Source organism: Bombina bombina, chromosome 1 (genome assembly GCF_027579735.1).
Source record: "Bombina bombina isolate aBomBom1 chromosome 1, aBomBom1.pri, whole genome shotgun sequence".
NCBI classification, from domain to species: domain Eukaryota; kingdom Metazoa; phylum Chordata; class Amphibia; order Anura; family Bombinatoridae; genus Bombina; species Bombina bombina.
In genome coordinates, this window is record NC_069499.1 from 1,372,112,692 (window position 1) to 1,372,140,615 (window position 27,924).

The 27,924-nt window shown below is 38.6% G+C and overlaps 1 protein-coding gene across 1 annotated transcript; it reads left to right on the forward strand.

Annotated features, from left to right (window-relative positions):
- The first annotated feature begins 3,702 nt into the window (after nt 1-3,702).
- Nucleotides 3,703-26,741, forward strand: S100A13 (S100 calcium binding protein A13). The gene is made up of 3 exons (XM_053704321.1): nt 3,703-3,859; nt 9,333-9,497; nt 26,481-26,741. The coding sequence occupies exons 2-3, from the start codon at nt 9,345-9,347 to the stop codon at nt 26,610-26,612; spliced, it is 285 nt and encodes a 94-aa protein (XP_053560296.1). The 5' UTR covers nt 3,703-3,859; nt 9,333-9,344; the 3' UTR covers nt 26,613-26,741.
- Nucleotides 26,742-27,924: the final 1,183 nt, after the last annotated feature.

Below are 27,924 nucleotides of genomic sequence, written 5' to 3' on the forward strand. Positions count from 1 at the left end.
AACAAGACAATGCAATAGAACTTAGTCTGAACCTCAGAGTAGTAAAGAGTAGTAGATTTTTTTCTGACAAATTTCAAAGCTATGTATACTTCCTCCACTCCTGTATCATGTGACAGCAATCAGCCAATCACAAATGCATATAGGTATATTCAGTAAATTCTTGCACATGCTCAGTAGGAACTATTGACTCAAAAAGTGTAAATATAAAAAGACTGCACATTTTTTTTAATAGAAGGGAATTTGAAAGTTGTTTAAGTTAAAATATTTGTATTATTATTTCACAGGTATCGAAACATCTAAAACAACAACAAGTAATACATTGTGTATACAGTCATACAATCATTTGTCTTGGTCAAGAAATACAGAACCCCTAGGGGGGATACAAAAAAGTAATTAGTGAGGCAAAGTGAAGAGAGTCTGGGAGTGACCAGGCTCAAGCAAGTCCATGGAGAAGAGTTTGTAGGTCTATCCCACTAAGACCGTGGTCTAAATTGTTGCTTCCACTGCTGCAACACCAAGCCTATATGATCATGACCAGAAGAAAATACTGAAACATTAATTCAGTAACCTCAGTGGAAGGGATTTTACAATTAAAGGGACAGTAATCACCCTGTAAATACCTCAATGGAAGGGATTTTACAGTTAAAGGGACAGTAATCACCCTGTAAATACAAAATTTTTCAGGAATCTCCAACAGATTAACCTGTAAACAGACCTTTTTTGCTGTGATTTTGTCACTGATCAAATACATCACTTTCCTTATTTGGAATAGACCATCTGGCCTTGACTGTTGAAATGACAGGACTTCCACTGTTTGGCTTTAACAGAAAAGATAAGAAACTAAATTAGGGAGAGCTGGTGAAGCCTGCTGTGTGCTTTTTCAGTTATCTTATGTAAGTCCAAGAAAAGCTTGCAAAATAAATACCAAATGCATGCTACAAAGTTGTTTTATACATAAGACATTTTATATTATAATCTCAACATGTGTACTGTGCCTTTAATTGTTGATTCACTTGATAGGCATTAAACTAGTGCATATCTTTTCAAACAACCCTCGGGTGGGGAAAGACCCACAGCACATTGTTGGAGAATCACACCCCATTAAAGGGACAGTAAACATTAAAAAAAAAAGAATCTATTAAAAAAAACACATTCCTTGTTCACTCCTTTAAACACTTATTATTTTAATTATTTATTATATCTCAATAACACTTATTATATATTGAATTTTTCTTTCTGTCTCTTCTTATGACTGCCCCTCACTGAATGTGCTGCTCCCAGGCCCTACCGCAAGCTCTTACCTCTATTAATCGGTCACATTATTGAATTGTTATGGATGCGCACCGCTTTACTCCTCACACAGTCGGGTCCCTTGCGCAATTGTTCAGCTACTTCCGAAAATTTTGTTTCGGCAGAGCAGCACACAGAAACGGGAGCGTAAGTCGGAGCTCCTTATTGGAAAAGAAGTGCAATACAGGTAGCATATATATATATATATATATATATATATATATATATATATATACTGTATATGTATATATATATATATATATATATATATATATATAAGCATGCACAAAGCATATTGAACATCAGTGTCTGTCAAATATAAAAAAAGTTGCTATACCTAATTATAAATAAAATGGCTGAAGACGTGCTCACTAAAAAAATGCTCTTAAAACAGACATTGCAGTCAAAAATGGAATCCACATGGGTGTATTTCAGTTTTGTATAGAAGCATTTTTGTAATATACAAGTATTAGCAAAAAAATGTTTCTAATAAAAGATATAGCTGTTTCAAATGTGTATTTAAGTATGCCCCGTGCACACGCATTTTAAACACAGCACTTGCTCACAGGGCCTAAGTTTCTTGTACCATCTGGTAATGACTCAATTTGTTAATTGCTGACATGGCACAAGCCCCGGTGCTTTGAGCAGCTGCAGTATTTAAAATGCTGGTGCACTGAGAATATCTAGCTATGCTTCACATGCACGTGCAGAGAAAAATGTTAACGCTAAAACAGTGATAACTTTTACTAGAAGCATTTTTGCCAGTACATACATATTATAAATATGTTTCTATTCAAAGATTTAATTCATCTATGTGCATTTATATTGAGGCTGCGGACCTCAATCCGCCCAATCTCATACGATCTGGGTTGATTGACACCCCCTGCTAGCAGTTGATTAGCCGCGAATCTGCAGGCGGCGGAATTGCACAAGCAGTTCACCAGAACTGCTTTTGCAATGATAAATGATGACAGCGTATGCTGTCTGCATTTATCGATGTCTGGAGGACATGATTCGCTACAGTGGATCATGTCCGCCAGACACTTGATAAATCGGCCCCGATGTGCACATTTTTTGTTAAAAAAAAAAAAAAAAAAGAACTTTGAAACGCCGAAGCAAGGGAGGGGCTGGGGAGAGTTTTTGATTGACAAGTTTCATTTAAATATTTTAAATTAAAATGTAAGCATTTAAATTATTTAAAAAAAATGTTAATATGTATTTTACTTTGAATAAAAACTTTAGTTGACATCAACTAGATTAATGTTTACTGGCACTTTAAAGGGCTATAAGGACAAAATTGAAATGTGCATGGGTGCGTTTAAATTTTAAATTGAACATTTTTTGCAATATGCTTCCATTAGCAAAAATGCTTCTAGTAAAAGTTATTACTGTTTTCTGTGGCATACACACATATGCTGTAAGGACCTATGCACCAGTATTCAAGCTCAGAGAGCTGGCAGTGGTGTGCGTTGTCTCATATAAGCCACTGCTGACTGTTTGAGAATGTAGGGTGTTTGAATACTGGTGCACAGACCTTCTCAGCATATGTGCGTATACTGCTGAAACTCGGTAATACCTTTTACTAATAGCATTTTTGCTAATAGAAGTATAATGCAAAAATTGTTCAATTTAAAAATGAAATACACCCATGCAGATTTCAATTTTGACATTTCTATCCCTTTAAGTACTTCTGATAAAAAAGGCAGCTGCGCTACTAAATATGTTCATGTTTAAACATAAAAGTGTAGAGGCTAATTCTATATGCAACAGTAGTAGAATTATACTAGAATGGCCTCCCACAGAGGTGGTGATTATAAAGAGATATAAACCATCATTTGACTAAAAGAGAAGACTTACAATCACTATCAGTCAGAGGTTTTCCAAGAGAAGAAAATAGACAGCATGGGACATCTGATCTTGTCTTGGGTTACAAGCAGAGATGTGTGTCCAATACCAGGACCAGTGGGTTTGATTTGTAGGAAGATCATGTCTGATTTGGATGCAACCAGGACTAATTGGGCAGAGTGGCGAGTCTGGCCAGTACATGGAATCTACAGTTCAGGCAGGGTGCAACAAGTGGTATATAGGTAGGACAAAGATATGGATGAGATCTCTGCTGGGACAATCAAAACAATTCTGATCAGATTATCTTGTGTTGTTGGTGGCATTTTCGGTTTATGGGGAAAATCTGCATTTATCTTTTGGTGTATATGGTCACTTTTATATCCATCTAATAGGTTTTATAAATAGACAATTTTATAGTATTCAAGCAGTGGAAGGGTTATTTTGCTCTGTCTTTTAACAGAGCACAGTTGTAACCGCAGGGTATGTCAGCGCATATACCAGGGTGGGCCTGTAGAACTGGTCTGTTTCAGTAACACACTGAGCTGCTGTGTTAGTGCCAGACTCTACAGGCGTGGCAGGGTGGACCCAGAACTGGTTCTGTAGCCAGGGGGCTGGTGAGTAATCAGCCTATGAAGAAACATATACTGATCTATTTATCAGTCAGTGTACGTCTGCATCCCTTCTACTTGTGTCTCTGCTGTCAGTGTAACTCGGTCTCCCTGATGTAAGTATGATCTAAAGATTTCCTCTGAGCATGTACAGTAAAAATGGTGTGATATGGGGGCATATGCTGTGAGTGTGACATTATATATGTAAACTGTCTGTGAGTGCAAAATTACAATTCTTTCATTTTAGACTGAATGAACTTCCTTGTATAAGTGTGAGAGCAGCACCTCCCTGTATAAATGACTGAGCCTTCCTGCTGAGGGAATGACTTTACTGTGACTGCTGGAAGTGCAGTACGGAGTTTCATTTTAGTGATTAAATCTGTTGCTTAAAGCTCTGGAACTAAATGTTATGTCATTCTAAAACTCATTACAGTCAGCATAACACGTACTAAGCCCACTTACATGGGGCTCTGAGCAGTCAGTTGGGCTCTCCCTGCTGTATGACAGTGAATGGGGTTCAGTACTATATTTGTGGTCCAGCACTCAGTATAACACAAAGTAATAAAATATAGGTAGTCCTCAGTTTACGCCGGTGTTCTGCTCCTGAAGGAACAGTTGTAAAAAAAATCTGAGTAAAATGAACCCACTTAGATAATGTGAGTCATTTGGAATCAGATGAGTTATAATATAATGCTGTAGTGTAAATGCAAAAACATAAAAATATATGTATAAATAAATAAATAAAAATAGTTTTTATGCCTGTGAGGTTAGGCACTATCCATCAATAAGGCAGTAGGGAGTTCTGAGCAATCTTTTTTTTTTCTTTGCTGCATATAAAAAGGAATTTTTTAACATGCACAAATCAAAAAGGTCAGCAATATAAAAATATTTTTAATATCTTACTGCTCTTTTATATGCATGATAGCATTTTTTTTGTTACAGTTCTGGCCCTTTAAGAAAGCAAACAAATGGCAAATTACTCTCATGTGAGCTTCACAGTATTCAATTGCTGTACTATTACTGCAGGTGACAAAAACTCTTTTTTAAAATCTTTTGTTCTCAGCTAAGGAGCCTGTGGAACAACTTGCTCAATAGTGGTCAAGTGATCACTAGAAACAGGGGCTATTGTGAAACTGCGCAAATTGAACCAGCGTAAAATGAGTGCTAGCTGTAATTCCTACTTGTATGTCTGAGTATTAGGGTTTCTGTTTTGTGACCGGCAGTTATTCTGCTGCTTCCTATTCTGCTTTACATACTTTACACCAGAGCATTCTCATCTTTACCTAATCTTTGGGCTTTGCCTTTGTAAATTCACCTTAATAGCTTCATATTTAGGGAGCTGGATGAGACAATGACTCCCTGGTGTGATTTTGACTCTGATATTCTGTTATGAATGGCACTTTAGTACTCTAAGTGTAAATCTGATTTTAGGACTCTTGTAAGAAATCCAGGGTAAATCTGGGACACATTTATTGTGATTTTGCCCCTGTAAATGAAGAGTTTTAAGAGTTTGGGGCTTCATTTTGCAAATATTACTCTGGGACCCCTTTAGGACCTCACACTATGAGTAATATGATTCTCGAGCTCCCTCTGCTCTGGAGTTGTCATTAAAGCTTAACTATTTCTCACTGTGAAAGTAAAATTGGGATAATTGGGGCGATTTATCAAGCTGAGGCGGACAGGGGCACACATACACGTCCCTGTCCGCAGGCAGGAGCTGTCATTCTCCCCCGGTCGGGGCAAAAGATTAGGGAAGCAGCAGGCTGATGACCACTGCTTGTTAAATACGGTGTGCAGGTTCTCTTGTGAGAACTTGCAGCTTTAGGGGGTTGAAAGGCTTGCAACGCCTTTGATAAATCGACCCCTTGGTGTGGTTTCTATTCCAGCTAAAAAGGTTATTACATAATTTATGTACCAAATCTGCATGGACTTCCGCAGAGAATTGTGTTCAAAAAATATTTTCAATTTACTCTTTGGTATTTGCGTAACACTGTCACACCCTACTGTTGATGAGCCCTTGACACTTCCTTGTGTGAATGTGACTTTGGCAATCCCTCTGCTTTGCCTTCCAGTTGTACTGTCTGAGTTCTCTCACACAGTGGGTCTTGTTCCTCACCCCTTTCATATATGACTTTTGTCTAAAAATGTTTTGTCAAAAATCACAACTGAGACCTATATATAATAGAGCTGTCTAATTCCCCTAATGTTTTCTATGTTCTACACAAGCTGAACAAAACATAAGATATTTTAATATTTCATATAACCCCTAGCTACCAATTTATCTTAAATCTTTTAAACACAGATCATTTTTTTAAAGTGTTATGGTTATCAAGTAGACAACATAATATTAAACTAGTTATGTATATGATTAGTGGAAAATGTGGATGCTCTGTCCAAACATACTTATTGTTGTATGTTTTTGATATAGAAAAAAAACAAACATTTTATTCAAAAAGTATCCTGCCAGCTTACAGTGCAACCACACAATTAAAAGAACATTGTACACTAGATTTGTCTATTCATAGATGTTTTATAGATGGTCCATTTATCTAGCCCACCTGGGAGTGTTTTTGTAAAGTCTAGTTTTTCTTATTTTTAAATAACATTGTGCTGATTTTTAGACTCCTAACCAAGCCCCAAAGTTTTAGATGTATACGGGTGTCAACAGACTCCAGGTTGTGTACAGGGTCTTTTCATATACAGGGGAGGAGGGAATGTCTGCCTGTTTCTGCTTTCCCAGCCACTTTCCGGTGTTGTCCCAGCTAGGGTTGCCACCTCGGCCATGTTTTCCTGGACAATTATGAGCTACACATGCTGCAGGGTATGCAGGGAGGAACATGTATTGTGCTGTCATGTAACTGCATAGTGTAGGAATACAGATATATGGCTTACTGATGTAATACCGTACATTGTGATGTATACAAACATGTCAATGATATATTTAGTAACTTGTATTCTTTATGTAAAAGTGCAGAATCTTTTTGATTTAAAAGGTGATTTAGTGTACCATATTCTGGGGCTATCTTAATGGTGTAAGAAAGTTTGTAATATTGTTACATTTAAAAAAAAAAAAAACCTTCCTGCAGCTATTTTCAGCTTTAAAGGGACAGTCTACTCAAAACTAAACTTTCATGATTCAGATAGGGCATGCAATTTTAAACAACTTTCCAATTTACTTTTATCATCAAATTTGCTTTGTTCCCTTGGTGGTATTTTTGAAAAGCTAAACCTAGCTAGGCTCAAACTGATTTCTAAACAGTTGAAAACCGCCTCCTAGCTCAGAGCATTTTGAAAGTTTTTCACAGTTAGACTGTGCTAGTTCACATGTGTCATATAGATAACATTGTGCTCACTCCCGTGAAGTTATTTAGGAGTCTTCCCTGATTGACTACACTACATGTCTGTCAAAGGCACTTAGATAAGGAGGCTGTCTGCAAAGGCTTAGATACAAGGTAATCACAGAGGTAAAAAGTATATTAATATAACTGTGTTGGTTATGCAAAAACGGGGAATGGGTAATAAAGGGATTATCTATCTTTTTAAATAAGAAAAATGTTGGTGTAGACTGTCACTTTAAGACCTGGCCTGCTGTTATGAAATACACCCTGATACTGATTTCTGGCCATTCAGAGACACCAACTGGTGCATATACACAGGTGAGCACAATTGCTGTGCACATGCATCAATCAGCTACTCCATTTGCTCAGAAACTGAAGCAAGGTTTATTTCTGTGCTGTTAGTCTAAAAGTGTATTTGTTTAATTGAGCCATAGAACAACTAGTAAGTACTTATACAGTGTTTCTCCAGTACCTTTTTAACCCCTTCACTACCGGAAATTTCAGACAAAAACTTGCCCAAAATACAGAAGAATATATATTGCATAAAGAAAGTTTCTGAGGATGACAGTTTCAACTAGCTATTTATTCACAGAATACAGAAATTATTGTAAAATTACCCAAAAACGTAAAAAGAAATATAGAAAAAATCATACATTTTTTTTATTGGCATCCTCTGATTCAGCTAAAACCAAACTTATATATTTTTTATTAGTAGCTGAGCGGTAAAAGCTGCAAGACGTTTTTAGGCATCATAAGGTATGCATGGCCAATGTACCTTTATGACATTTAAAAACATCCTCAGTCAAGAAGGGGTTAATGGGCTAACCACCTGGCTAAAATTTAAGCCAATACTAAGCTAAAATGAGCTAATACTATTTTTTCAATGTTTGATGCACAGATTATTATTAAATCAACGTATGTTAAATTATGCAATTAATTAATTCATTAAAGGAAATGTTAATGTAATGCCACACTACCCACACCCATATTTCTTAATGCCACCAGGATAGCAAAAAAATTTGTGGAGGACACTGCTATATATTTATATGCATGGTATATAAATACTAGATATTAGAATATATCAGTATATAAAAAATATTATGCAACTATACACACTCATGTCATTGCTTTGCTAAATCTTAACATTGCTGTCCTAATTTACAATAAACATTGCAGATATGCTACAGTTGTGGTTTCCAACTGTATTTCATGCATTGTATTGCGTTTGTTTTTTAATCCACTAATATATTGCAGACATGCTACAATTATTTTTTTCTTAATACTTAAAGGGACAGTCAAGTCCAAAAAATACTTTCATGATTTAAATAGGGAATGTAATTTTAAACAACTTTCCAATTTACTTTTATCACCAATTTTGCTTTGTTCTCTTGGTATTCTTAGTTGAAAGCTAAACCTAGGAGGTTCATATGCTAATTTCTTAGACCTTGACGACTGTCTCTAATCTGAATGCATTTTTACCACTAGAGGGCATTAGTTCATATGTTTCATATAGATAACATTGAGCTCATGCACTTGAAGTTACCCTGGAGTGGCTAAGAGGCAAGTCTGTCAAAAGAACTGAAATAAGGGGGCAGTTTGCAGAGGCTTAGATACAAGGTAATCACAGAGGTAAAAAGTGTATTTCTATAACAGTGTTGGTTATGCAAAACTGGAGAATGGGTAATAAAGAGATTATCTTTCTTTTTAAACAACAAAAATTCTGGTGTTGACTGTCCCTTTAAACAGATGTTGGTAAGTAATCAACTAAATGCCTTTAAAAATTATCATAAAAAGATTCCAGCAATCTAACCTAATCTTAGATGATGCTCCACAGCATTGGGGTTACACAGCAGGCCTAAAGACCAAGCTATATCTGCATGTACATGAGTATAGAGATTACTGGTACCTGAAGAGCACATACATGCTACCGTCTATTTCACATAAGGTAATTGACTTAAAACAAATCTAATTTCCTCCCTTCTTAACCACTAAGACCACAGTAACAGCACTCCAATCTAAGTCATAGACATGAAATAGACATGGTACAATGTGCCTTCGTACCGCTGAACTGATTTGCAGGTAAAATTGAATGCTCTCAAAAATTCTACAAATGGTTTTATTTGTAATACTTTTTAAAATCTAAAATGGCAACTCCCTGTGCAATTGTCACTGCAGCACCTCAATTGTACTACCAGTTTCTTACATAGAAAACAATCATCCCTGTACTGACATCTCTTATTCTCTCCCCCAGCATTGAATTGTGATGGCATCAGCCTCGTACTCCGATGTGGAAAAAGCCATTTATACTATAGTGCAATGTTACTATTCATATGCAGGAGATGATGGCAAGAAAGAGACGCTGACTCTGGCTGAATTCACCAAACTGGTTAACAAAGAACTCCCACACTTTATGAAGGTAAATAGATTGGGTCATTATTTACAACCTAGCAACCACATATACACCCTTCACACATCCTACACAAGGAAGTGATTCTGGTATATTGTCATTCTTTTAGAGGTGTGTCCCTCTCATCCAGTAAAGCTGTACAACTTGTTTTTTGTGAGCCAGTGAGCATTAGTAGGAATTTTACTGGCTATTTTTTCAACTTATAGATGTTGCTGTTTTATTTGCATTATAGAAAATGTTAGAGCACAATATCCCTTTAAATTTGTTTCCTTTATAAATCCAAGCAACATCAGCATTAACGGAATAGCATGTCACAAACTTGTTTAAACATGGCTGGTATCTTTCCCTGCCCACAGTAGAAAAACAGGTTTTCTCCAACATAGGTGTGTCCGGTCCACGGCGTCATCCTTACTTGTGGGATATTCTCTTCCCCAACAGGAAATGGCAAAGAGCCCAGCAAAGCTGGTCACATGATCCCTCCTAGGCTCCGCCTACCCCAGTCATTCTCTTTGCCGTTGTACAGGCAACATCTCCACGGAGATGGCTTAGAGTTTTTTAGTGTTTAACTGTAGTTTTTATTATTCAATCAAGAGTTTGTTATTTTGAAATAGTGCTGGTATGTACTATTTACTCAGAAACAGAAAAGAGATGAAGATTTCTGTTTGTATGAGGAAAATGATTTTAGCAACCGTCACTAAAATCCATGGCTGTTCCACACAGGACTGTTGAGAGCAATTAACTTCAGTTGGGGGAACAGTGAGCAGTCTCTTGCTGCTTGAGGTATGACACATTCTAACAAGACGATGTAATGCTGGAAGCTGTCATTTTCCCTCTGGGATCCGGTAAGCCATGTTTATTACGATTGTAAATAAGGGCTTCAAAAAGGGCTTATTAAGACTGTAGACTTTTTTTGGGCTAAATCGATTGATTATTAACACATATTTAGCCTTGAGGAATCATTTTATCTGGGTATTTTGATATAATAATATCGGCAGGCACTGTTTTAGACACCTTATTCTTTAGGGGCTTTCCCAAAGCATAGGCAGAGCCTCATTTTCGCGCCGGTGTTGCGCACTTGTTTTTGAGAGGCATGGCATGCAGTCGCATGTGAGAGGAGCTCTGATACTTAGAAAAGACTTTCTGAAGGCGTCATTTGGTATCGTATTCCCCTTGGGGCTTGGTTGGGTCTCAGCAAAGCAGATACCAGGGACTGTAAAGGGGTTAAAGTTCAAAACGGCTCCGGTTCCGTTATTTTAAGGGTTAAAGCTTCCAAATTTGGTGTGCAATACTTTTAAGGCTTTAAGACACTGTGGTGAAAATTTGGTAAATTTTGAACAATTCCTTCATGTTTTTTCGCATTTGCAGTAATAAAGTGTGTTCAGTTTAAAATTTAAAGTGACAGTAACGGTTTTATTTTAAAACGTTTTTTGTACTTGTTATCAAGTTTATGCCTGTTTAACATGTCTGAATTACCAGATAGACTGTGTTCTGAATGTGGGGAAGCCAGAATTCCTATTCATTTAAATAAATGTGATTTATGTGACAATGACAATGATGCCCAAGATGATTCCTCAAGTGAGGGGAGTAAGCATGGTACTGCATCATTCCCTCCTTCGTCTACACGAGTCTTGCCCACTCAGGAGGCCCCTAGTACATCTAGCGCGCCAATACTCCTTACTATGCAACAATTAACGGCTGTAATGGATAATTCTGTCAAAAACATTTTAGCCAAAATGAACACTTATCAGCGTAAGCGCGACTGCTCTGTTTTAGATACTGAAGAGCATGACGACGCTGATATTAATATTTCTGAAGGGCCCCTAACTCAGTCTGATGGGGCCAGGGAGGTTTTGTCTGAGGGAGAAATTACTGATTCAGGGAACATTTCTCAACAAGCTGAACCTGATGTGATTGCATTTAAATTTAAGTTGGAACATCTCCGCATTCTGCTTAAGGAGGTATTATCCACTCTGGATGATTGTGACAAGTTGGTCATCCCAGAGAAACTATGTAAAATGGACAAGTTCCTAGAGGTGCCGGGGCTCCCAGAAGCTTTTCCTATACCCAAGCGGGTGGCGGACATTGTTAATAAAGAATGGGAAAGGCCCGGTATTCCTTTCGTCCCTCCCCCCATATTTAAAAAATTGTTTCCTATGGTCGACCCCAGAAAGGACTTATGGCAGACAGTCCCCAAGGTCGAGGGAGCGGTTTCCACTTTAAACAAACGCACCACTATACCCATAGAGGATAGTTGTGCTTTCAAAGATCCTATGGATAAAAAATTAGAAGGTTTGCTTAAAAAGATGTTTGTTCAGCAGGGTTACCTTCTACAACCAATTTCATGCATTGTCCCTGTCGCTACAGCCGCATGTTTCTGGTTCGATGAGCTGATAAAGGCGGTCGACAGTGATTCTCCTCCTTATGAGGAGATTATGGACAGAATCAATGCTCTCAAATTGGCTAATTCTTTCACCCTAGACGCCACTTTGCAATTGGCTAGGTTATCGGCTAAGAATTCTGGGTTTGCTATTGTGGCGCGCAGAGCGCTTTGGTTGAAATCTTGGTCGGCTGATGCGTCTTCCAAGAACAAGCTACTTAACATTCCTTTCAAGGGGAAAACGCTGTTTGGCCCTGACTTGAAAGAGATTATCTCAGATATCACTGGGGGTAAGGGCCACGCCCTTCCTCAGGATCGGCCTTTCAAGGCAAAAAATAAACCTAATTTTCGTCCCTTTCGTAGAAATGGACCAGCCCAAAGTGCTACGTCCTCTAAGCAAGAGGGTAATACTTCTCAAGCCAAGCCAGCTTGGAGACCAATGCAAGGCTGGAACAAGGGAAAGCAGGCCAAGAAACCTGCCACTGCTACCAAGACAGCATGAAATGTTGGCCCCCGATCTAGGACCGGATCTGGTGGGGGGCAGACTCTCTCTCTTCGCTCAGGCTTGGGCAAGAGATGTTCTGGATCCTTGGGCGCTAGAAATAGTCTCCCAAGGTTATCTTCTGGAATTCAAGGGACTTCCCCCAAGGGGGAGGTTCCACAGGTCTCAGTTGTCTTCAGACCACATAAAAAGACAGGCATTCTTACATTGTGTAGAAGACCTGTTAAAAATGGGAGTGATTCATCCCGTTCCATTAAGAGAACAAGGGATGGGGTTCTACTCCAATCTGTTTATAGTTCCCAAAAAAGAGGGAACGTTCAGACCAATCTTAGATCTCAAGATCTTAAACAAGTTTCTCAAGGTTCCATCGTTCAAGATGGAAACCATTCGAACTATTCTTCCTTCCATCCAGGAAGGTCAATTCATGACCACGGTGGATTTAAAGGATGCGTATCTACATATTCCTATCCACAAGGAACATCATCGGTTCCTGAGGTTCGCATTCCTGGACAAACATTACCAGTTCGTGGCGCTTCCTTTCGGATTAGCCACTGCTCCAAGGATTTTCACAAAGGTACTAGGGTCCCTTCTAGCTGTGCTAAGACCAAGGGGCATTGCTGTAGTACCTTACTTGGACGACATTCTGATTCAAGCGTCGTCCCTTCCTCAAGCAAAGGCTCACACGGACATTGTCCTGGCCTTTCTCAGATCTCACGGATGGAAAGTGAACGTGGAAAAGAGTTCTCTATCTCCGTCAACAAGGGTTCCCTTCTTGGGAACAATAATAGACTCCTTAGAAATGAGGATTTTTCTGACAGAGGCCAGAAAAACAAAACTTCTAGACTCTTGTCGGATACTCCATTCCGTTCCTCTTCCTTCCATAGCTCAGTGCATGGAAGTGATCGGGTTGATGGTAGCGGCAATGGACATAGTTCCTTTTGCACGCATTCATCTAAGACCATTACAACTGTGCATGCTCAGTCAGTGGAATGGGGACTATACAGACTTGTCTCCGAAGATACAAGTAAATCAGAGGACCAGAGACTCACTCCGTTGGTGGCTGTCCCTGGACAACCTGTCACGAGGGATGACATTCCGCAGACCAGAGTGGGTCATTGTCACGACCGACGCCAGTCTGATGGGCTGGGGCGCGGTCTGGGGATCCCTGAAAGCTCAGGGTCTTTGGTCTCGGGAAGAATCTCTTCTACCGATAAATATTCTGGAACTGAGAGCGATATTCAATGCTCTCAAGGCTTGGCCTCAGCTAGCGAGGGCCAAGTTCATACGGTTTCAATCAGACAACATGACAACTGTTGCGTACATCAACCATCAGGGGGGAACAAGGAGTTCCCTGGCGATGGAAGAAGTGACCAAAATCATTCTATGGGCGGAGTCTCACTCCTGCCACCTGTCTGCTATCCACATCCCAGGAGTGGAAAATTGGGAAGCGGATTTTCTGAGTCGTCAGACATTGCATCCGGGGGAGTGGGAACTCCATCCGGAAATCTTTGCCCAAGTCTCTCAGCTGTGGGGCATTCCAGACATGGATCTGATGGCCTCTCGTCAGAACTTCAAAGTTCCTTGCTACGGGTCCAGATCCAGGGATCCCAAGGCGGCTCTAGTGGATGCACTAGTAGCACCTTGGACCTTCAAACTAGCTTATGTGTTCCCGCCGTTTCCTCTCATCCCCAGGCTGGTAGCCAGGATCAATCAGGAGAGGGCGTCGGTGATCTTGATAGCTCCTGCGTGGCCACGCAGGACTTGGTACGCAGATCTGGTGAATATGTCATCGGCTCCTCCTTGGAAGCTACCTTTGAGACGAGACCTTCTTGTTCAGGGTCCGTTCGAACATCCGAATCTGGTTTCACTCCAGCTGACTGCTTGGAGATTGAACGCTTGATCTTATCGAAGCGAGGATTCTCAGGTTCTGTTATCGATACTCTTGTTCAGGCCAGAAAGCCTGTAACTAGAAAGATTTACCACAAAATTTGGAAAAAATATATCTGTTGGTGTGAATCTAAAGGATTCCCTTGGGACAAGGTTAAGATTCCTAGGATTCTATCCTTCCTTCAAGAAGGATTGGAAAAAGGATTATCTGCAAGTTCCCTGAAGGGACAGATTTCTGCCTTGTCTGTGTTACTTCACAAAAAGCTGGCCGCTGTGCCAGATGTTCAAGCCTTTGTTCAGGCTCTGGTTAGAATTAAGCCTGTTTACAAACCTTTGACTCCTCCTTGGAGTCTCAATTTAGTTCTTTCAGTTCTTCAGGGGGTTCCGTTTGAACCCTTGCATTCCGTTGATATTAAGTTATTATCTTGGAAAGTTTTGTTTTTAGTTGCAATTTCTTCTGCTAGAAGAGTTTCAGAATTATCTGCTCTGCAGTGTTCTCCTCCTTATCTGGTGTTCCATGCAGATAAGGTGGTTTTACGTACTAAACCTGGTTTTCTTCCAAAAGTTGTTTCTAACAAAAACATTAACCAGGAGATTATCGTACCTTCTCTGTGTCCGAAACCAGTTTCAAAGAAGGAACGTTTGTTGCACAATTTGGATGTTGTTCGCGCTCTAAAATTCTATTTAGATGCTACAAAGGATTTTAGACAAACATCTTCCTTGTTTGTTGTTTATTCCGGTAAAAGGAGAGGTCAAAAAGCAACTTCTACCTCTCTCTCTTTTTGGATTAAAAGCATCATCAGATTGGCTTACGAGACTGCCGGACGGCAGCCTCCCGAAAGAATCACAGCTCATTCCACTAGGGCTGTGGCTTCCACATGGGCCTTCAAGAACGAGGCTTCTGTTGATCAGATATGTAGGGCAGCGACTTGGTCTTCACTGCACACTTTTACCAAATTTTACAAGTTTGATACTTTTGCTTCTTCTGAGGCTATTTTTGGGAGAAAGGTTTTGCAAGCCGTGGTGCCTTCCATTTAGGTGACCTGATTTGCTCCCTCCCTTCATCCGTGTCCTAAAGCTTTGGTATTGGTTCCCACAAGTAAGGATGACGCCGTGGACCGGACACACCTATGTTGGAGAAAACAGAATTTATGTTTACCTGATAAATTACTTTCTCCAACGGTGTGTCCGGTCCACGGCCCGCCCTGGTTTTTTTAATCAGGTCTGATAATTTATTTTCTTTAACTACAGTCACCACGGTACCATATGGTTTCTCCTATGCAAATATTCCTCCTTAACGTCGGTCGAATGACTGGGGTAGGCGGAGCCTAGGAGGGATCATGTGACCAGCTTTGCTGGGCTCTTTGCCATTTCCTGTTGGGGAAGAGAATATCCCACAAGTAAGGATGACGCCGTGGACCGGACACACCGTTGGAGAAAGTAATTTATCAGGTAAACATAAATTCTGTTTTCTAACTTGAATTTAGACTTCCTAATGTAAACCTAAAAAGGTCCGGACTGAAGGCAAAAATAGGCCTATGTAATTTCCCATGGGGCTGCAGCCTCTCTATCAGCTTCATACCCAAATCAGACCCATGATGCTGCAGCCTTTCTGTGAGTTAAACACTCACATTAGACCCATGATGCTGTAGTCTCTTTGTCAGGCTCACACCCACACAAAACCCTTGGTACTAAAACCTCTCTGTAAGCATCATTCCTACACCAGACCCATGATGCTGCAGCCTCTCTATCAGCTTCATACCCAAATCAGACCCATGAGGCTGCAGCCTTTCTGTGAGCTAAACACTCACATTAGAACTATGGTGCTGTAGTCTCTTTGTCAGGCTCACACCCTCACAAGACCCTTGGTACTAAAGCCTCTCTGTAAGCATCATTCCTACACCAGACCCATGATGCTGCAGCCTCTCTATCAGCTTCATACCCAAATCAGACACATGGTGCTGCAGCCTCTTTATCAGCTACATACCCACATCAGACAAATGGTGCTGCAGCCTCTCTGTCAGCTACATAACCATATCAAAACCTTGGGAGTGCAACCTCTGTGAACATCATATCCATGTCAAAGACATAGTGCTGCAACTTCACTGTCAGCTACATACCCGCACTGGAGCCCTAGCCCTTCATCCTGTGTCAGCCCCATACATTATACTCAAGATGCTGCAGCCTCGGTCAGCCTCATACTCACACCAGACCCATGATACTGCTGCTACTCTGTGAGGTAAACACTCACATCAGACCCATGGTGTTAAAGCCTCTCTGTCAGCTACATACCAATATTAGACACATGGTACTGAAGCTTCTATATCAGCCAGCTAAAACTGCTTGTCCTGGCCACCACATTGCCTGAAGGGCCTACACTGGATAGTTTGCAGTAGCTGGCCCATTGCCTTCCATAGTAAAAGTGGGTTGTATGGATTCAATATACTGGTCTGACCCAACTGCTATTTTCCTGGTTTACCAAAAGAACAGTCTAGACCTGCACCTAAATGTTTTATTTCATTGATAACAGTTTGTGTAGTAGTTCATTTCACACTTTTGCTCTTTATAAACTAAATTAAATAGTTGATAGGTAGCTGACAGATTTATTATTATGTATACAAATGAAGAAGCAAAACTTATGTAGCCCTGGCCCCCATTCCAATCCATCATTCTAATTAATTCAGTACATGTTTGGAATTAATAATTTCATATATTTTTCTTTAATTTAATCATTTAGATTTCTACATGTTCAAACTCTTCATCTCAATCATAAATCAGTTTTCTGATATTTGTTTTTAATCTGAGAAGAAGTTTCATAGTTTAAAAATGTGATTTAAGCTATGTTTTTATTTCTTTCATAAGGTGGTTAAAGTCCACAAGCCATTACTCCTGGGATCCATCTCCTGGCCACTAATATAACTTAATCTCTCCCACCTCTCTGGTATTTTAGTCTTTTCTTTGCCTCCACAGGGGTAAGATGAAGAATTGAGATTCTCCAGATTCTTTGTTGAGAGGGGTCCTCAGACCGATTTGAGGCCCATTTTCTCCTCAAGAGAGCTGCTACTGAGAAAAGGTTGGCGTATATGGTAGTAAAAGTTACTCCCAGTGAAGGAGTTAGTGACAAGACTGCCACAGGTGTCGCAGGGACCGGTCCCTTAGCCTCCTTACGATGGGTCGTCCTTATACTCCACACATAGATCCTCTGCTGTGATGTACACAGCAGTCTTTTGTGCAGCCAGTATGCACAGTAGAGTGGGTGCTTCTGAGTTAAGTGCAGCCATTTCTTGCACTCACATAGCCCACAGGATATTAGTAGGTACACCAATTTTGAGGTACACCATAGCCAGGGAACATACACATGTAACAGACTAATTCCACCTTTATCACTTAGACTTTTCATACTTAGTCTAGTAATTATGGAGACTTTATGCTATTTAATATTCAGCTAATTTACCTGGGGGTTACATATCAATTTAATCTTATACCCTCTGTTATATACACAGTAAAAGGGATTTAACTGTTTGTCAATGTGAGCGGTAGCATGACTATTACAGAAGGTAACAGCTATTTTCCTCCCCTTAACTAATCCTTTGTTTCTGAGTGCAACAGCCATTTTTCAATTGTCTTAATACTGAAGGGTAAGATATTTCTATTATTTATTATGCTGGGCTAGATTTTTATGCAGTGCATTATGATTATTTACTATTATTACACAAGGAGGTTTTCCCTTTCATGCTTATTTACCCAGTAACATTGTTTCCAAACATTTTATTTACTGTTTTTACATTTATGTCATCTTCATTTATTTTATTTGTAGGCCTTACCTGGCCTACAGGTATCACCACTATGTATTCAAGATTTAAATGTGCAATTCTACTCACATTTAATAATTACCAATGGATGGTGATCATAGGCAGACTAAACTCTGAGCCGTTCAGCTGGCTCACCTCCCAACTGCAGGAACACTCAGGATGACCCATTGTTGTAAACCTCAGGGGAAGTACTTTAACAAAAAGATGCTTCCAAGTAGTGTGTAAACGTTTAAAAACTTTATTAAAAGACCAACATGAGGTCAAAATTAAAAAGTGCAAACTGCAACCGGTTTCTCAGCTTCACGGACTGTTTTTTTCATCAGTTTTCTCACAACTACACTACATTTTCAACCCATCTTTAGCTCAATGTATGGAGGTGTAAGGTCTGATGATTGCAGCATCAGATGTTCTTCCTTTTGCATGGTTCCATACGAGTCCTCTTCAACTCTCAAATAATCCTATGTGAGGTAATCTCTATCCCGGGGTGTAGTTTATCAAATTATTTTTCTGGGGGAAAATGTCTGCAGTCAACATTCTCTGGGGTTGGGGTTCAGTCAGGTGGTCCAGGAGAGTATCGGGAGTTTGGTTTGGTTTCCTCAGAGCTGTCCTCATTTGAAAGGAGAAATATATCCATATTTTTATTCAGACATTGTTACAGCTGTAGCTTATATCCATCAACAAGGGGGAACTTGCAGTTCCTTAGCAATAATTTAGGAGGCCTCAAGGTTTTCTTTGTCAAATAGTTTTTTGCTAGATTGTGGAACAATGGGGTCTCCGAGAGATAGACCTGATGACATCTTTTTCCAGTAGTCATAGATTGAATTGAATAGAGCTTTTTTTTATTCATCTGAATGCTCCAATCAGGCCCTGAAAAATTTCGTTGGCAAATCTAATTCAGATCTCCTGCTTTCTCCAATCATCAAGAACTTGAGTCTCTCATCTTGATGGATTAAAGATTATATAACTATTTTTTATAAAAAATTAATTGATGATGTATTGAACATCTTAGTTTAGGCCATAAAGTAACATTTCTCATATCATTTGGAAAGTGTTTCTTTCCTGATTCTGAAAACTAGGGTTTTATCTGGCATTCTTTTAGAATTCCAAGAATTCTTCTTATTACAAGTCATTTCTAATAACAACTTATCTGCTAACACCTAAAAGAGTCATATTTTGGCTTTTTCTGTTTCATAATACTAGACAAAAATTCTAAGTGTCTTGACATAATTCATAATTCTTTATTCATGCTTAGACAGGATATATACAGTGTCTTAATCATTTTTTCCTCTTTGGCATGTTCATTTTGTTTGTTTTTTTTACAAGTTTTACAGGCTTCTCTTTTAAAACCTCCATGCTTTGAAAATTTAGCTTCTGTCTTGGAAGTTTTTCTTGTGTTTAGAAATATATTTTTCCAGAAGAATTTCTTATATTTTTTTTTTAACCTAAAGGGATTTTTCATTTATCATCAATCAGGAGCTTATAGCTTGTCTCCTTGTTTTAATCCAAATAATTAATTTGATGATGGTCTCTTACTTAATTTAGATATTGTAAGAGCATTAGAATTCTACTTTCAAATTACAAAGGATTGCTTCTAATGGCAGTGAGGGTCCACAAAAACATTCATAATCTATAGTAAATACTTCACCTGGCCACCAGGAGGAGGCAAAGACACCCCAAACAGAACATTGAAATATCCCTCCCACTTCCCTTACCCTCCCACTAATTATTTGCCTCCTCTACAAGGAGGATGGCAGAGAGTGGTTCTCTGCTGAAGTTTATGGATTTTAATGCTCTAAATGGATTGTTTCCCTCAAGAGAGAGCTGGGGAGCTGTTATTAGCCATGTCATTCTCTTAGTAGAGTTTTGGTAAATGTTAGCTCTGGATGTCGCAGGGAAGTTTCCCATGCCCCCTTCCAGTATACTTATACTATCCTCCCTTCTGGCAAACGGTGTTAGTTACACTGATTTTCCCTGTTGCCTACTATGGGTGGGACAACTCCTATTTGGACTGCTGGCTAGTCATAACCTCACAGGTAAGGGGGTTAATAATGTAGCCCTTATTATCGGTCTTGGGACCACATGCTGTTTATACCCTACCAAGCAAGGGGGTAAATATACAGTTTTTATCCTCAGTCCAGCATGCTGCCTATAACCTCTCAGACACGGGGGTTCATATACAGCTTCAATTTTAGTCTAACAACTACATGCTGCCTATAACCTCTCAAGCAACGGGATTAATATAACTTTATTATTTGCAGATGCATTCTGCCTATAAGATTCATATACACCATTTAATTTAGTCTAGCGACTACATGTGGATTATAACCTCACAAGCATGGGGGTTTATATCACTTTATTATTCGCAGATGGCATGTTGTTTATTCCCTCATTGACAATGGGGTTAATATGCTGCCTTTATTCTCAGATGGTATCTGTAGGCAGTTTATATCTTCCCAGATAAAGGGGGTTATTGTCAGTCTTTACTTAGTCTTATTTTGAGCAGGAACCTCAAGTTGAGATAGGTCCTTTATGAGATAGGTAATGCAATACCATTTAACTGGTTCACACCATTAACCTAATTTACAGCATCAGCAGCTACTCGATAAAGAGATAAAGAGAGTGAACACTCTTCTGTGCATATATGTTAATAGTTATTACACCCAGGTCCATACAACTTTCTATAACTAAATGGCCAGCGGTATTTAGCAGCATAGCATGGCGGGTATGTCTCTTTTTTTTTAACTTCATGGGATCTGTTTGAGAGCATAGAGAAATGGTAGTTTGGCGGGCCCTATTTTTAACCCCATTTTTTTATTTCAACTGTGGGGCAGAGGGACCTATTTTTAACCTATTTTTTTTGTGGGGAAGAGGGGGAGAGTATGAATGCTAATGCAGCGGTTGAAGTTAAGGATTGCTCCAGTGCTAACTCCTCCCCCTGTGTAAATCTAAGGCAGTATCAGGGGCCTTCTCATGCTGAAGCCCTCAGGAGGCGGTGAATTTCCTCAGTGGGGATCACTTTTTACCAGGAAATTCCTGGGACAGATGAGCAGATCGAATTGTGTAATTTTAATCTGGTGATTTAACTATCTCTCATGTTCCAGGGATATTGTTCTTTGTTTTGTGCAAACGATCACCGGGTCGTTTTACTGACTACCAGAGCTTCTTAATATTAATGGGCAACAGGGACAGTATCAGGTGTGTGCAGCTCAGCCAGAAAGTCCTAACCTTGCTTTATATCTGACATGTTTCCCTTTATATTGTAGATGATTATATAGGGTGATTGGTAACGTTAAAGGTATTTTATCATTTATTTCTGATGTAGAATATGTATATTGATGTCTTACCGTTTCAGGTGTTTATACATTTTTATTTCTTCTGAAGAAAAATATATGGTGCCTTATTTGCCTTTCAGAGAGTTACACTTTTGTCTACTGAAGAAAATAATTATATATTGTGTCTTATTAGCCATACAGAGACTAATCACACTTATTTCTACTAAAGATAATAAATAAAGTGACTTATTAGCCTTACACAGGTTCAAGCATACTTCTTATATTAAAGAAAATAAATGTATTTGGTGACTTAGCAGTTCAGATGCTTAATTAAACTTTTTTTTTCTGCTGTAGGAATCATATACTGTATATACTGTACGTATGGTGGCCTATTAGCTTTCCAGAGGTTTAATCACATTTTATGTCTGTTGTGAACTATAAATATATTTGGTTATTCATTAGCATTTCAGAGGTTTATTCTCCCTCTTAACGAGCTGCTTAGTCACACTTTTTTTCTATTGCACTCTTTTTTCTGATATAGAACTTAATTATACATTAGGTTACTTATCTTCTGCTGTTATTATTTTTTTGCCGTACAATAACATATATTATTCCCTTCTATGGGATACTACAGTTTACTACTTTCCTGTTCTCTAACATGATTTTTCACTATATGTGGTACCACATTATTTCATCTGTTGTGTTCTTATTTATTTCTGGGCAACAACATATGGAATGTAATCTTGTCTGGGATTTTCTCTAATATCCCAGAGCGTAGCTATATATTTTTTAGATGGAAAATACCTTACCTATTGATATATTACTTATGGCGTATTGGCTTACGGACCCTGAAGCTCCTTTCTTTCCAGAGGATAAATATATCTGGGTTTTTTTTAATATTACCATTATTTATACATACTTATTTTATAGCAGATAAGTATATATGGTGGTTTCATAGCATTATCTGTGTTATCTGCATTGTGGATATCTTAAGCTTTGCCAGTGTCTACCATCTTATATTTTATATAGAGGGTTATCATGTCTGGTGATTCCCCGCATTGGCCAGTGTTCATCCATTCTTTCTTATATGGCCAGTATACTCATAAGACGGTTTATCAACATTATCTGTTCTTAACTATCTTGTTTCTTATAGGATAGATGTGTATCTGATATTTGGTCAGTATTCCAGTGTTTACCAAATTTGTCTGATAATGAACAAGGAATCTTGTATACTAGTTTATTAGCTTTACAAAAAATTTTTAATACTTATTTGTATATACAAGATACGCTTCTATGGAGGTCTGTCTACCTTATCCGCACTTATTCACAATATTCAAATCATGCGGTTTTATAAGCGGTTCCATTGCTTAGCCATTCTTATTTTTTACTTGAGAAATTAATATTTCCCGTTCTTTTTTCTTATATGGCACATTTCATTTCTGGTTAGGTTATTTATAATACCAGTGTTTTTCATACGTATTTCCTTTATGGATCTTAAATATTTATTTATTTAGCATTCAATGCCTAAGCAGTTTTGTTTCCTATACGAAGATAAACGTAGCTGGTTGCTTGAGGCGTTTCAAATGACTTCTTTCTTATTTGGCCTTGTTTATACATAAGAAATATCAGGCCCCTTTTTTCCTCTAATGCAGGAGGATTTAGTCAGTACCATAATGGATACAAGGGTATCGTGCCTCCACCCTCCAAGTCAGAAATCTTCACAGTATCTAAGCTTGTGTTTCCTAGATAAGCTATTCCGATTTGTTGTTCTTCCATTTGATTCTCCTATGGTTCTCAGTTTATTTTTGTTTTGCAGGAGATGCGGTAGCCATCTTGTTTCTGGCTACATATTTACCTTTAGCGATAACTTTCACAAGGCTATTTTCCTTAAAGTTATGGTACATTTTCACTAATCTAATAACCCCATTTCATTCCTAAAGTATGGTGGATCGCTATGTTTTTTTTTTAATTTTTATTATTCAATCAGAACTTTTAAAAATAATATATTTGTCCTACAGCTATACTGAGGTTTCCTCCGCCCCCATATCGTCTTCTTGCTTGCTTCACTTTTTCACTTAGAGAGCGGTCCCACCCGTTACCTACGTCATACTTCTATGGGCAGCATTTTTTATGGGTAGCTTATTAGTCAAGATGACACAAATCATTAGCGCATGCGCTCTTCAATGAAGGGCGTGTGTGTTTCTTCAAAGGATGCCAGCTGGCCCGGCTTATAATTGAAGGAAGAGAAAACGTGACTTAAATTTTTTTTTAAGAAAATAGACGAGTGGAGGAATGGCGGCCCGATTTCAACATTTTAACAGGTATTATATGTTTATAATAGAAAATTACAAGGAATTAGTGAATGAAAGTCCCATTCTTTTTAAAATCTTTTTCACATGCAGTGTTTCATATACGGATACTTTTACCATCACTTTAAGGGTCAGAGTTCTTCCATGTTAGTTCTGTTTCGCTCAAGTTGGCTCATTTGACCAGATGTTCAGGCGGTGTTCCATCTATAGAACAATTTAGACCGGTTTTCATTCCTGTTGCTTCTCCATCAAGCCTTATCTTGTTTTTTGGAGTTCTTCAACAGGCTTCGTTTTAGCCTATGCAATCTGTTGCTATCAAGGTGCTCTCTTGGGAAGTGATCATTTTGGTTTTCTGCTCCTCTGTTTGTAGAGAATCAGACTTATCTGATTTTCTATGTGTCCCTTTTTCTTGATGTCTCACTCCGATGAGGCGGTACTGAGGACTTATATGGGACTTTTACCTAGGTTATTTCTTTCCTCAACATCAACCAGGCACTTGTGCCCGTCTTTTTGTTCCTCTCTGTTTTGTTCCAAGGAGATGTTGTATATACTGGATGTGGTCAGAGCATTAATGTTCTACCTTCTTGCTGTCCGGGATATTCGACGGTCATCTTTGTTGCTGGTCCTGTTTTTTCTGTTAGGCGCAAGGGGGAAGAGGGCTTAGCTAGTTCTCTTTCCTTCTGATTACGATTCCTGATTCGCATGGCTTATCAGAAAGGGGCCAGCTGCCGTCTATCCAGACTTACAACTTTTTCTACCGTGTGGCGTCTACTTCCTGAGCCTTCTCGTCTGAGGCTTCTATTGATCAGATTTGTAGGATTGCTACATGGGCTTATTTTCTCTCTTTTCTAGATTTGTTGTCTTTGCCTCAGAGGAGGCCTATTTTGGGAGATGGATCTACAAGAGGTAGTGTCTACTATTTAGGACTGCCTTCTTTACTTTCCCTCCTTAAACATTCGTACTCCTCAGCTTGGGTATTGATTTCCCATAGGTTATGAATGTTTTCGTGGACCCTCACTGCCATTAGTAGGAAAATAAAATGTAAGCTTATGATAAATTAATTTCCTTCTTGGCAGTGAGGGTCCACGAACCCACCCTGTTATGTGTAGTGGCGGCAGTCTTGGCACCTCCATACTCCTTTTATCTTTCTACTTTTCCTTATCCTTGACTTGAACTACTGGAAGGGTAGGGGAAGTGGGAGGGATATTTCAATGTTCTGTTTGGGTTGTCTTTGCCTCCTGGTGGCCAGGTGAAGTATTTGTAATAGGTTATGTATGTTTTCGTGTACCCTTACTGCCAAGAAGGAAATTAATTGATCAGGTAAGCATACATTTTATTTTTTAAACAATACTTTGATGTGTTTGTCCTTTGGTCCATATAAAGGTTAGAGTGCCACATCAGTTTTATTAGCTTTTTGGCCAAATCTCCTGTTTACTTGGAGGTGGGATAGACCTTTCCAAAACCCATTATTGCCCTTTTTTCTAGATAATTTTTTTTTCTTGGATTTTCAAAAATGAGGATTATATTGAATACATTTAAAAGGCAGCAACATACTCAACATAGTCTAAATTCTACCACTTTGATGTGTTTGGTAAGAAAGTCCTTCAGGTACAGTGTCTGGTAATTAGGTACCTGCCTTAAAAATGTTTGTCCTGCCCAATTTATTGTGGACTCCACAGCTTGGGTATTGGTTCCCAGGAGTAATGGCTCACGGACTCTCACCACCTTATGCAAGAAAACATCATTTATGCTTATCTGATCAATTCATTTCTTTCATTGTGGGGAGAGTCCACGAGACCCGTCCATTTTCATATTTTACTTAGTTAATTTTTTTTCTGGTGGCAGTTCTAGTGTGCACCTAATTTTTCCTACTTTGTCCTTCACTACCTTTCTACTTCTTCTTTCTTGGCTATATGTTACACTAGAATACCAGCGTAATGGGATGGAATAAGTGTTCTTAGAGTTTTGGGAATTTTGCCTACTCCTAGTGGCCAGGAGTTGAATCCCAGAAATAATGGCTTGTGGAATCTCACCACCATGAAATAAATTAATTTATCAGGTAAGCATAAAGTTAGTTTTTTTATGAAAGTCAAAATTAATCTTTTATGGCTCTCATAGAGCATGCAATTTTAAGAGACTTTTCAGTTTACTTCTGTTATAAAATTTTCTTTTGTACCCTTGGTATCCTTTGTTGAAAACCAAATCTAAGTAGGCTCAGAATCCAGGAATGCACTCTCTTCCCAATGTGCCTAGAGGGATATAGCTGCACCTCACACAGAAGGCCCAGATGATTGTCTGGGGTTGCCAGGTTCCTTGTTCAGAGGAGAATTGCCTGGTATTTTGGGTCTGGATCAGCCTGATAAAGTTCAGGAAAGTTCACCTCTGTGAAAGGCACAATTGGACTACAAGAAGCTGCTCCCAGGTGTTGACCCACCAGAGAACAAGTCACTTAGCAGTTGTTCATCCATGATTTAGTGCTTTTCTCTGTATATTATGTGTATTATGACCCTGGGGAAAGTCTCCATAAGGGTGATGGGGGAAACCACATGCAGACTCCCAGCCCAATGTGCCTAGAGAGAAATGGTTGACCCTCACTGAGGAGGCCGAAATGATTGTCTGGGGTTGCCATTTTCCTCGTTTGGAGGACAATTGCCTGGTATTTCAGGACTGGATCGTCCTTTTAAGGCAGGATCAGTTTTCCTTTGTGAGCTGCACTAAAACAAATAAGTTAAAACAATACTGTCTTTTGTATTATATTGTATAAAAACAGCTGATATATGAAAGTTACTTTCTCTGCACCAGTTAATAACAAGATATTGGCTCTATCTTATAGGATGTCCCTCTGGAGGAGAAGTTGAAAGAACTGGATGTTAACCAAGATAATGAGATGAAGTTTAGCGAGTACTGGAAACTGATCTGTGAATTATCCAAGAATGTCAAGAGGGAACAAAAGAAAAAGAATTGAATATATATATATATATATATATATATATTATAATCTATCTAGGGAAGGGTTAAGAAGAACACAATTTAGTGTTCGAACTTAAAAAAAAAATGGAATATACTGATGTTAATTAAAACTTACTTAAAAATCCACTGTCCATGTGTCATTATTTACAAACTAGTAATGAAGTCACACAAAAAGGGCTAGATTACAAGTGGCGTGCTAACTGTTGCGTGCAAGTGAAAAGGGGTTTAATTGCGGCTCTTTGTGTGCATCAGAAGTAGCGCAGTATTACGAGTTGAAAGTAAATGCATTCAGTTGAGTGCAATTGAATTCAATGTGCGTCGGGATAGTGCAACCTCAGACCTCTGGTTAATTGTTACGCTAGACAAAAAAGTTGAACAAAACACATCACAAATACATTTTAAAGTACAGTTACAATCATAATAGTACTATCTAATAAAGATATGTTAAAAAAATTGCAAAAGAAAAGTTAAAAGGGCTCAAAGATATGAGGTCTCAGGTGTTAGAAAAAAAGGCATGCACATGTCTAAATATTAAATATGTGTATGTGTGTATATATACTGTGTATATGTGTATATATATATATATATATATATATATATATATATATATATATATATATATATATATAAATATATATATATATAAATATGTGTAAAAGTCTTAGGCCACCATTAGATTTGTTGTTTTAGCAATGGTATAATGACCATATATAATTATTTCTCAGTCTCTTTATTAGAATACAACCAGAAAATACAGGATATTTGTATGCAGTATTAAAACACAGATTTTTTTTTTTTTTTTTAAACAGCTTCTATAGGCTAAAGTGGAAAATTTTTAGTGTGACCACCCCTTACACTTGAGCAATAGCAGGAACCTGGTTCTCGTAAACCTAAATGGAATGGAACCTGTGATGACCAGGGTTAACCACCCCTGCGCCAGTCACTTGTTTGGCACAGAAAGGGTTAACAAACACTTTCTACTTTCACTTATCTGTCACAGTCTAGCCACTCCAGGCAAGCCTGTGACTTAGTTCAGTGGGTGCAAGGGTTAACAACACTCTCTAGTCTGTCCTAAACTTAGAAAAAATGCCCAAAAACCGCCCTTTACTGCCACCCAAACTAAATAAGCTGTCACCACTTACGATTTATTTATGGGAAATCCTAAGGAAAAACCCAGACTAACAACTTAAAGGGACAGTCTAGTCAAAATTAAACTTTCATTATACAGATAGGACAAGTAATTTTAATCAACTTTTCAATTTACTTTTATCATCAAATTTGCTTTTTTTCTCTTGGTATTCTTAGTT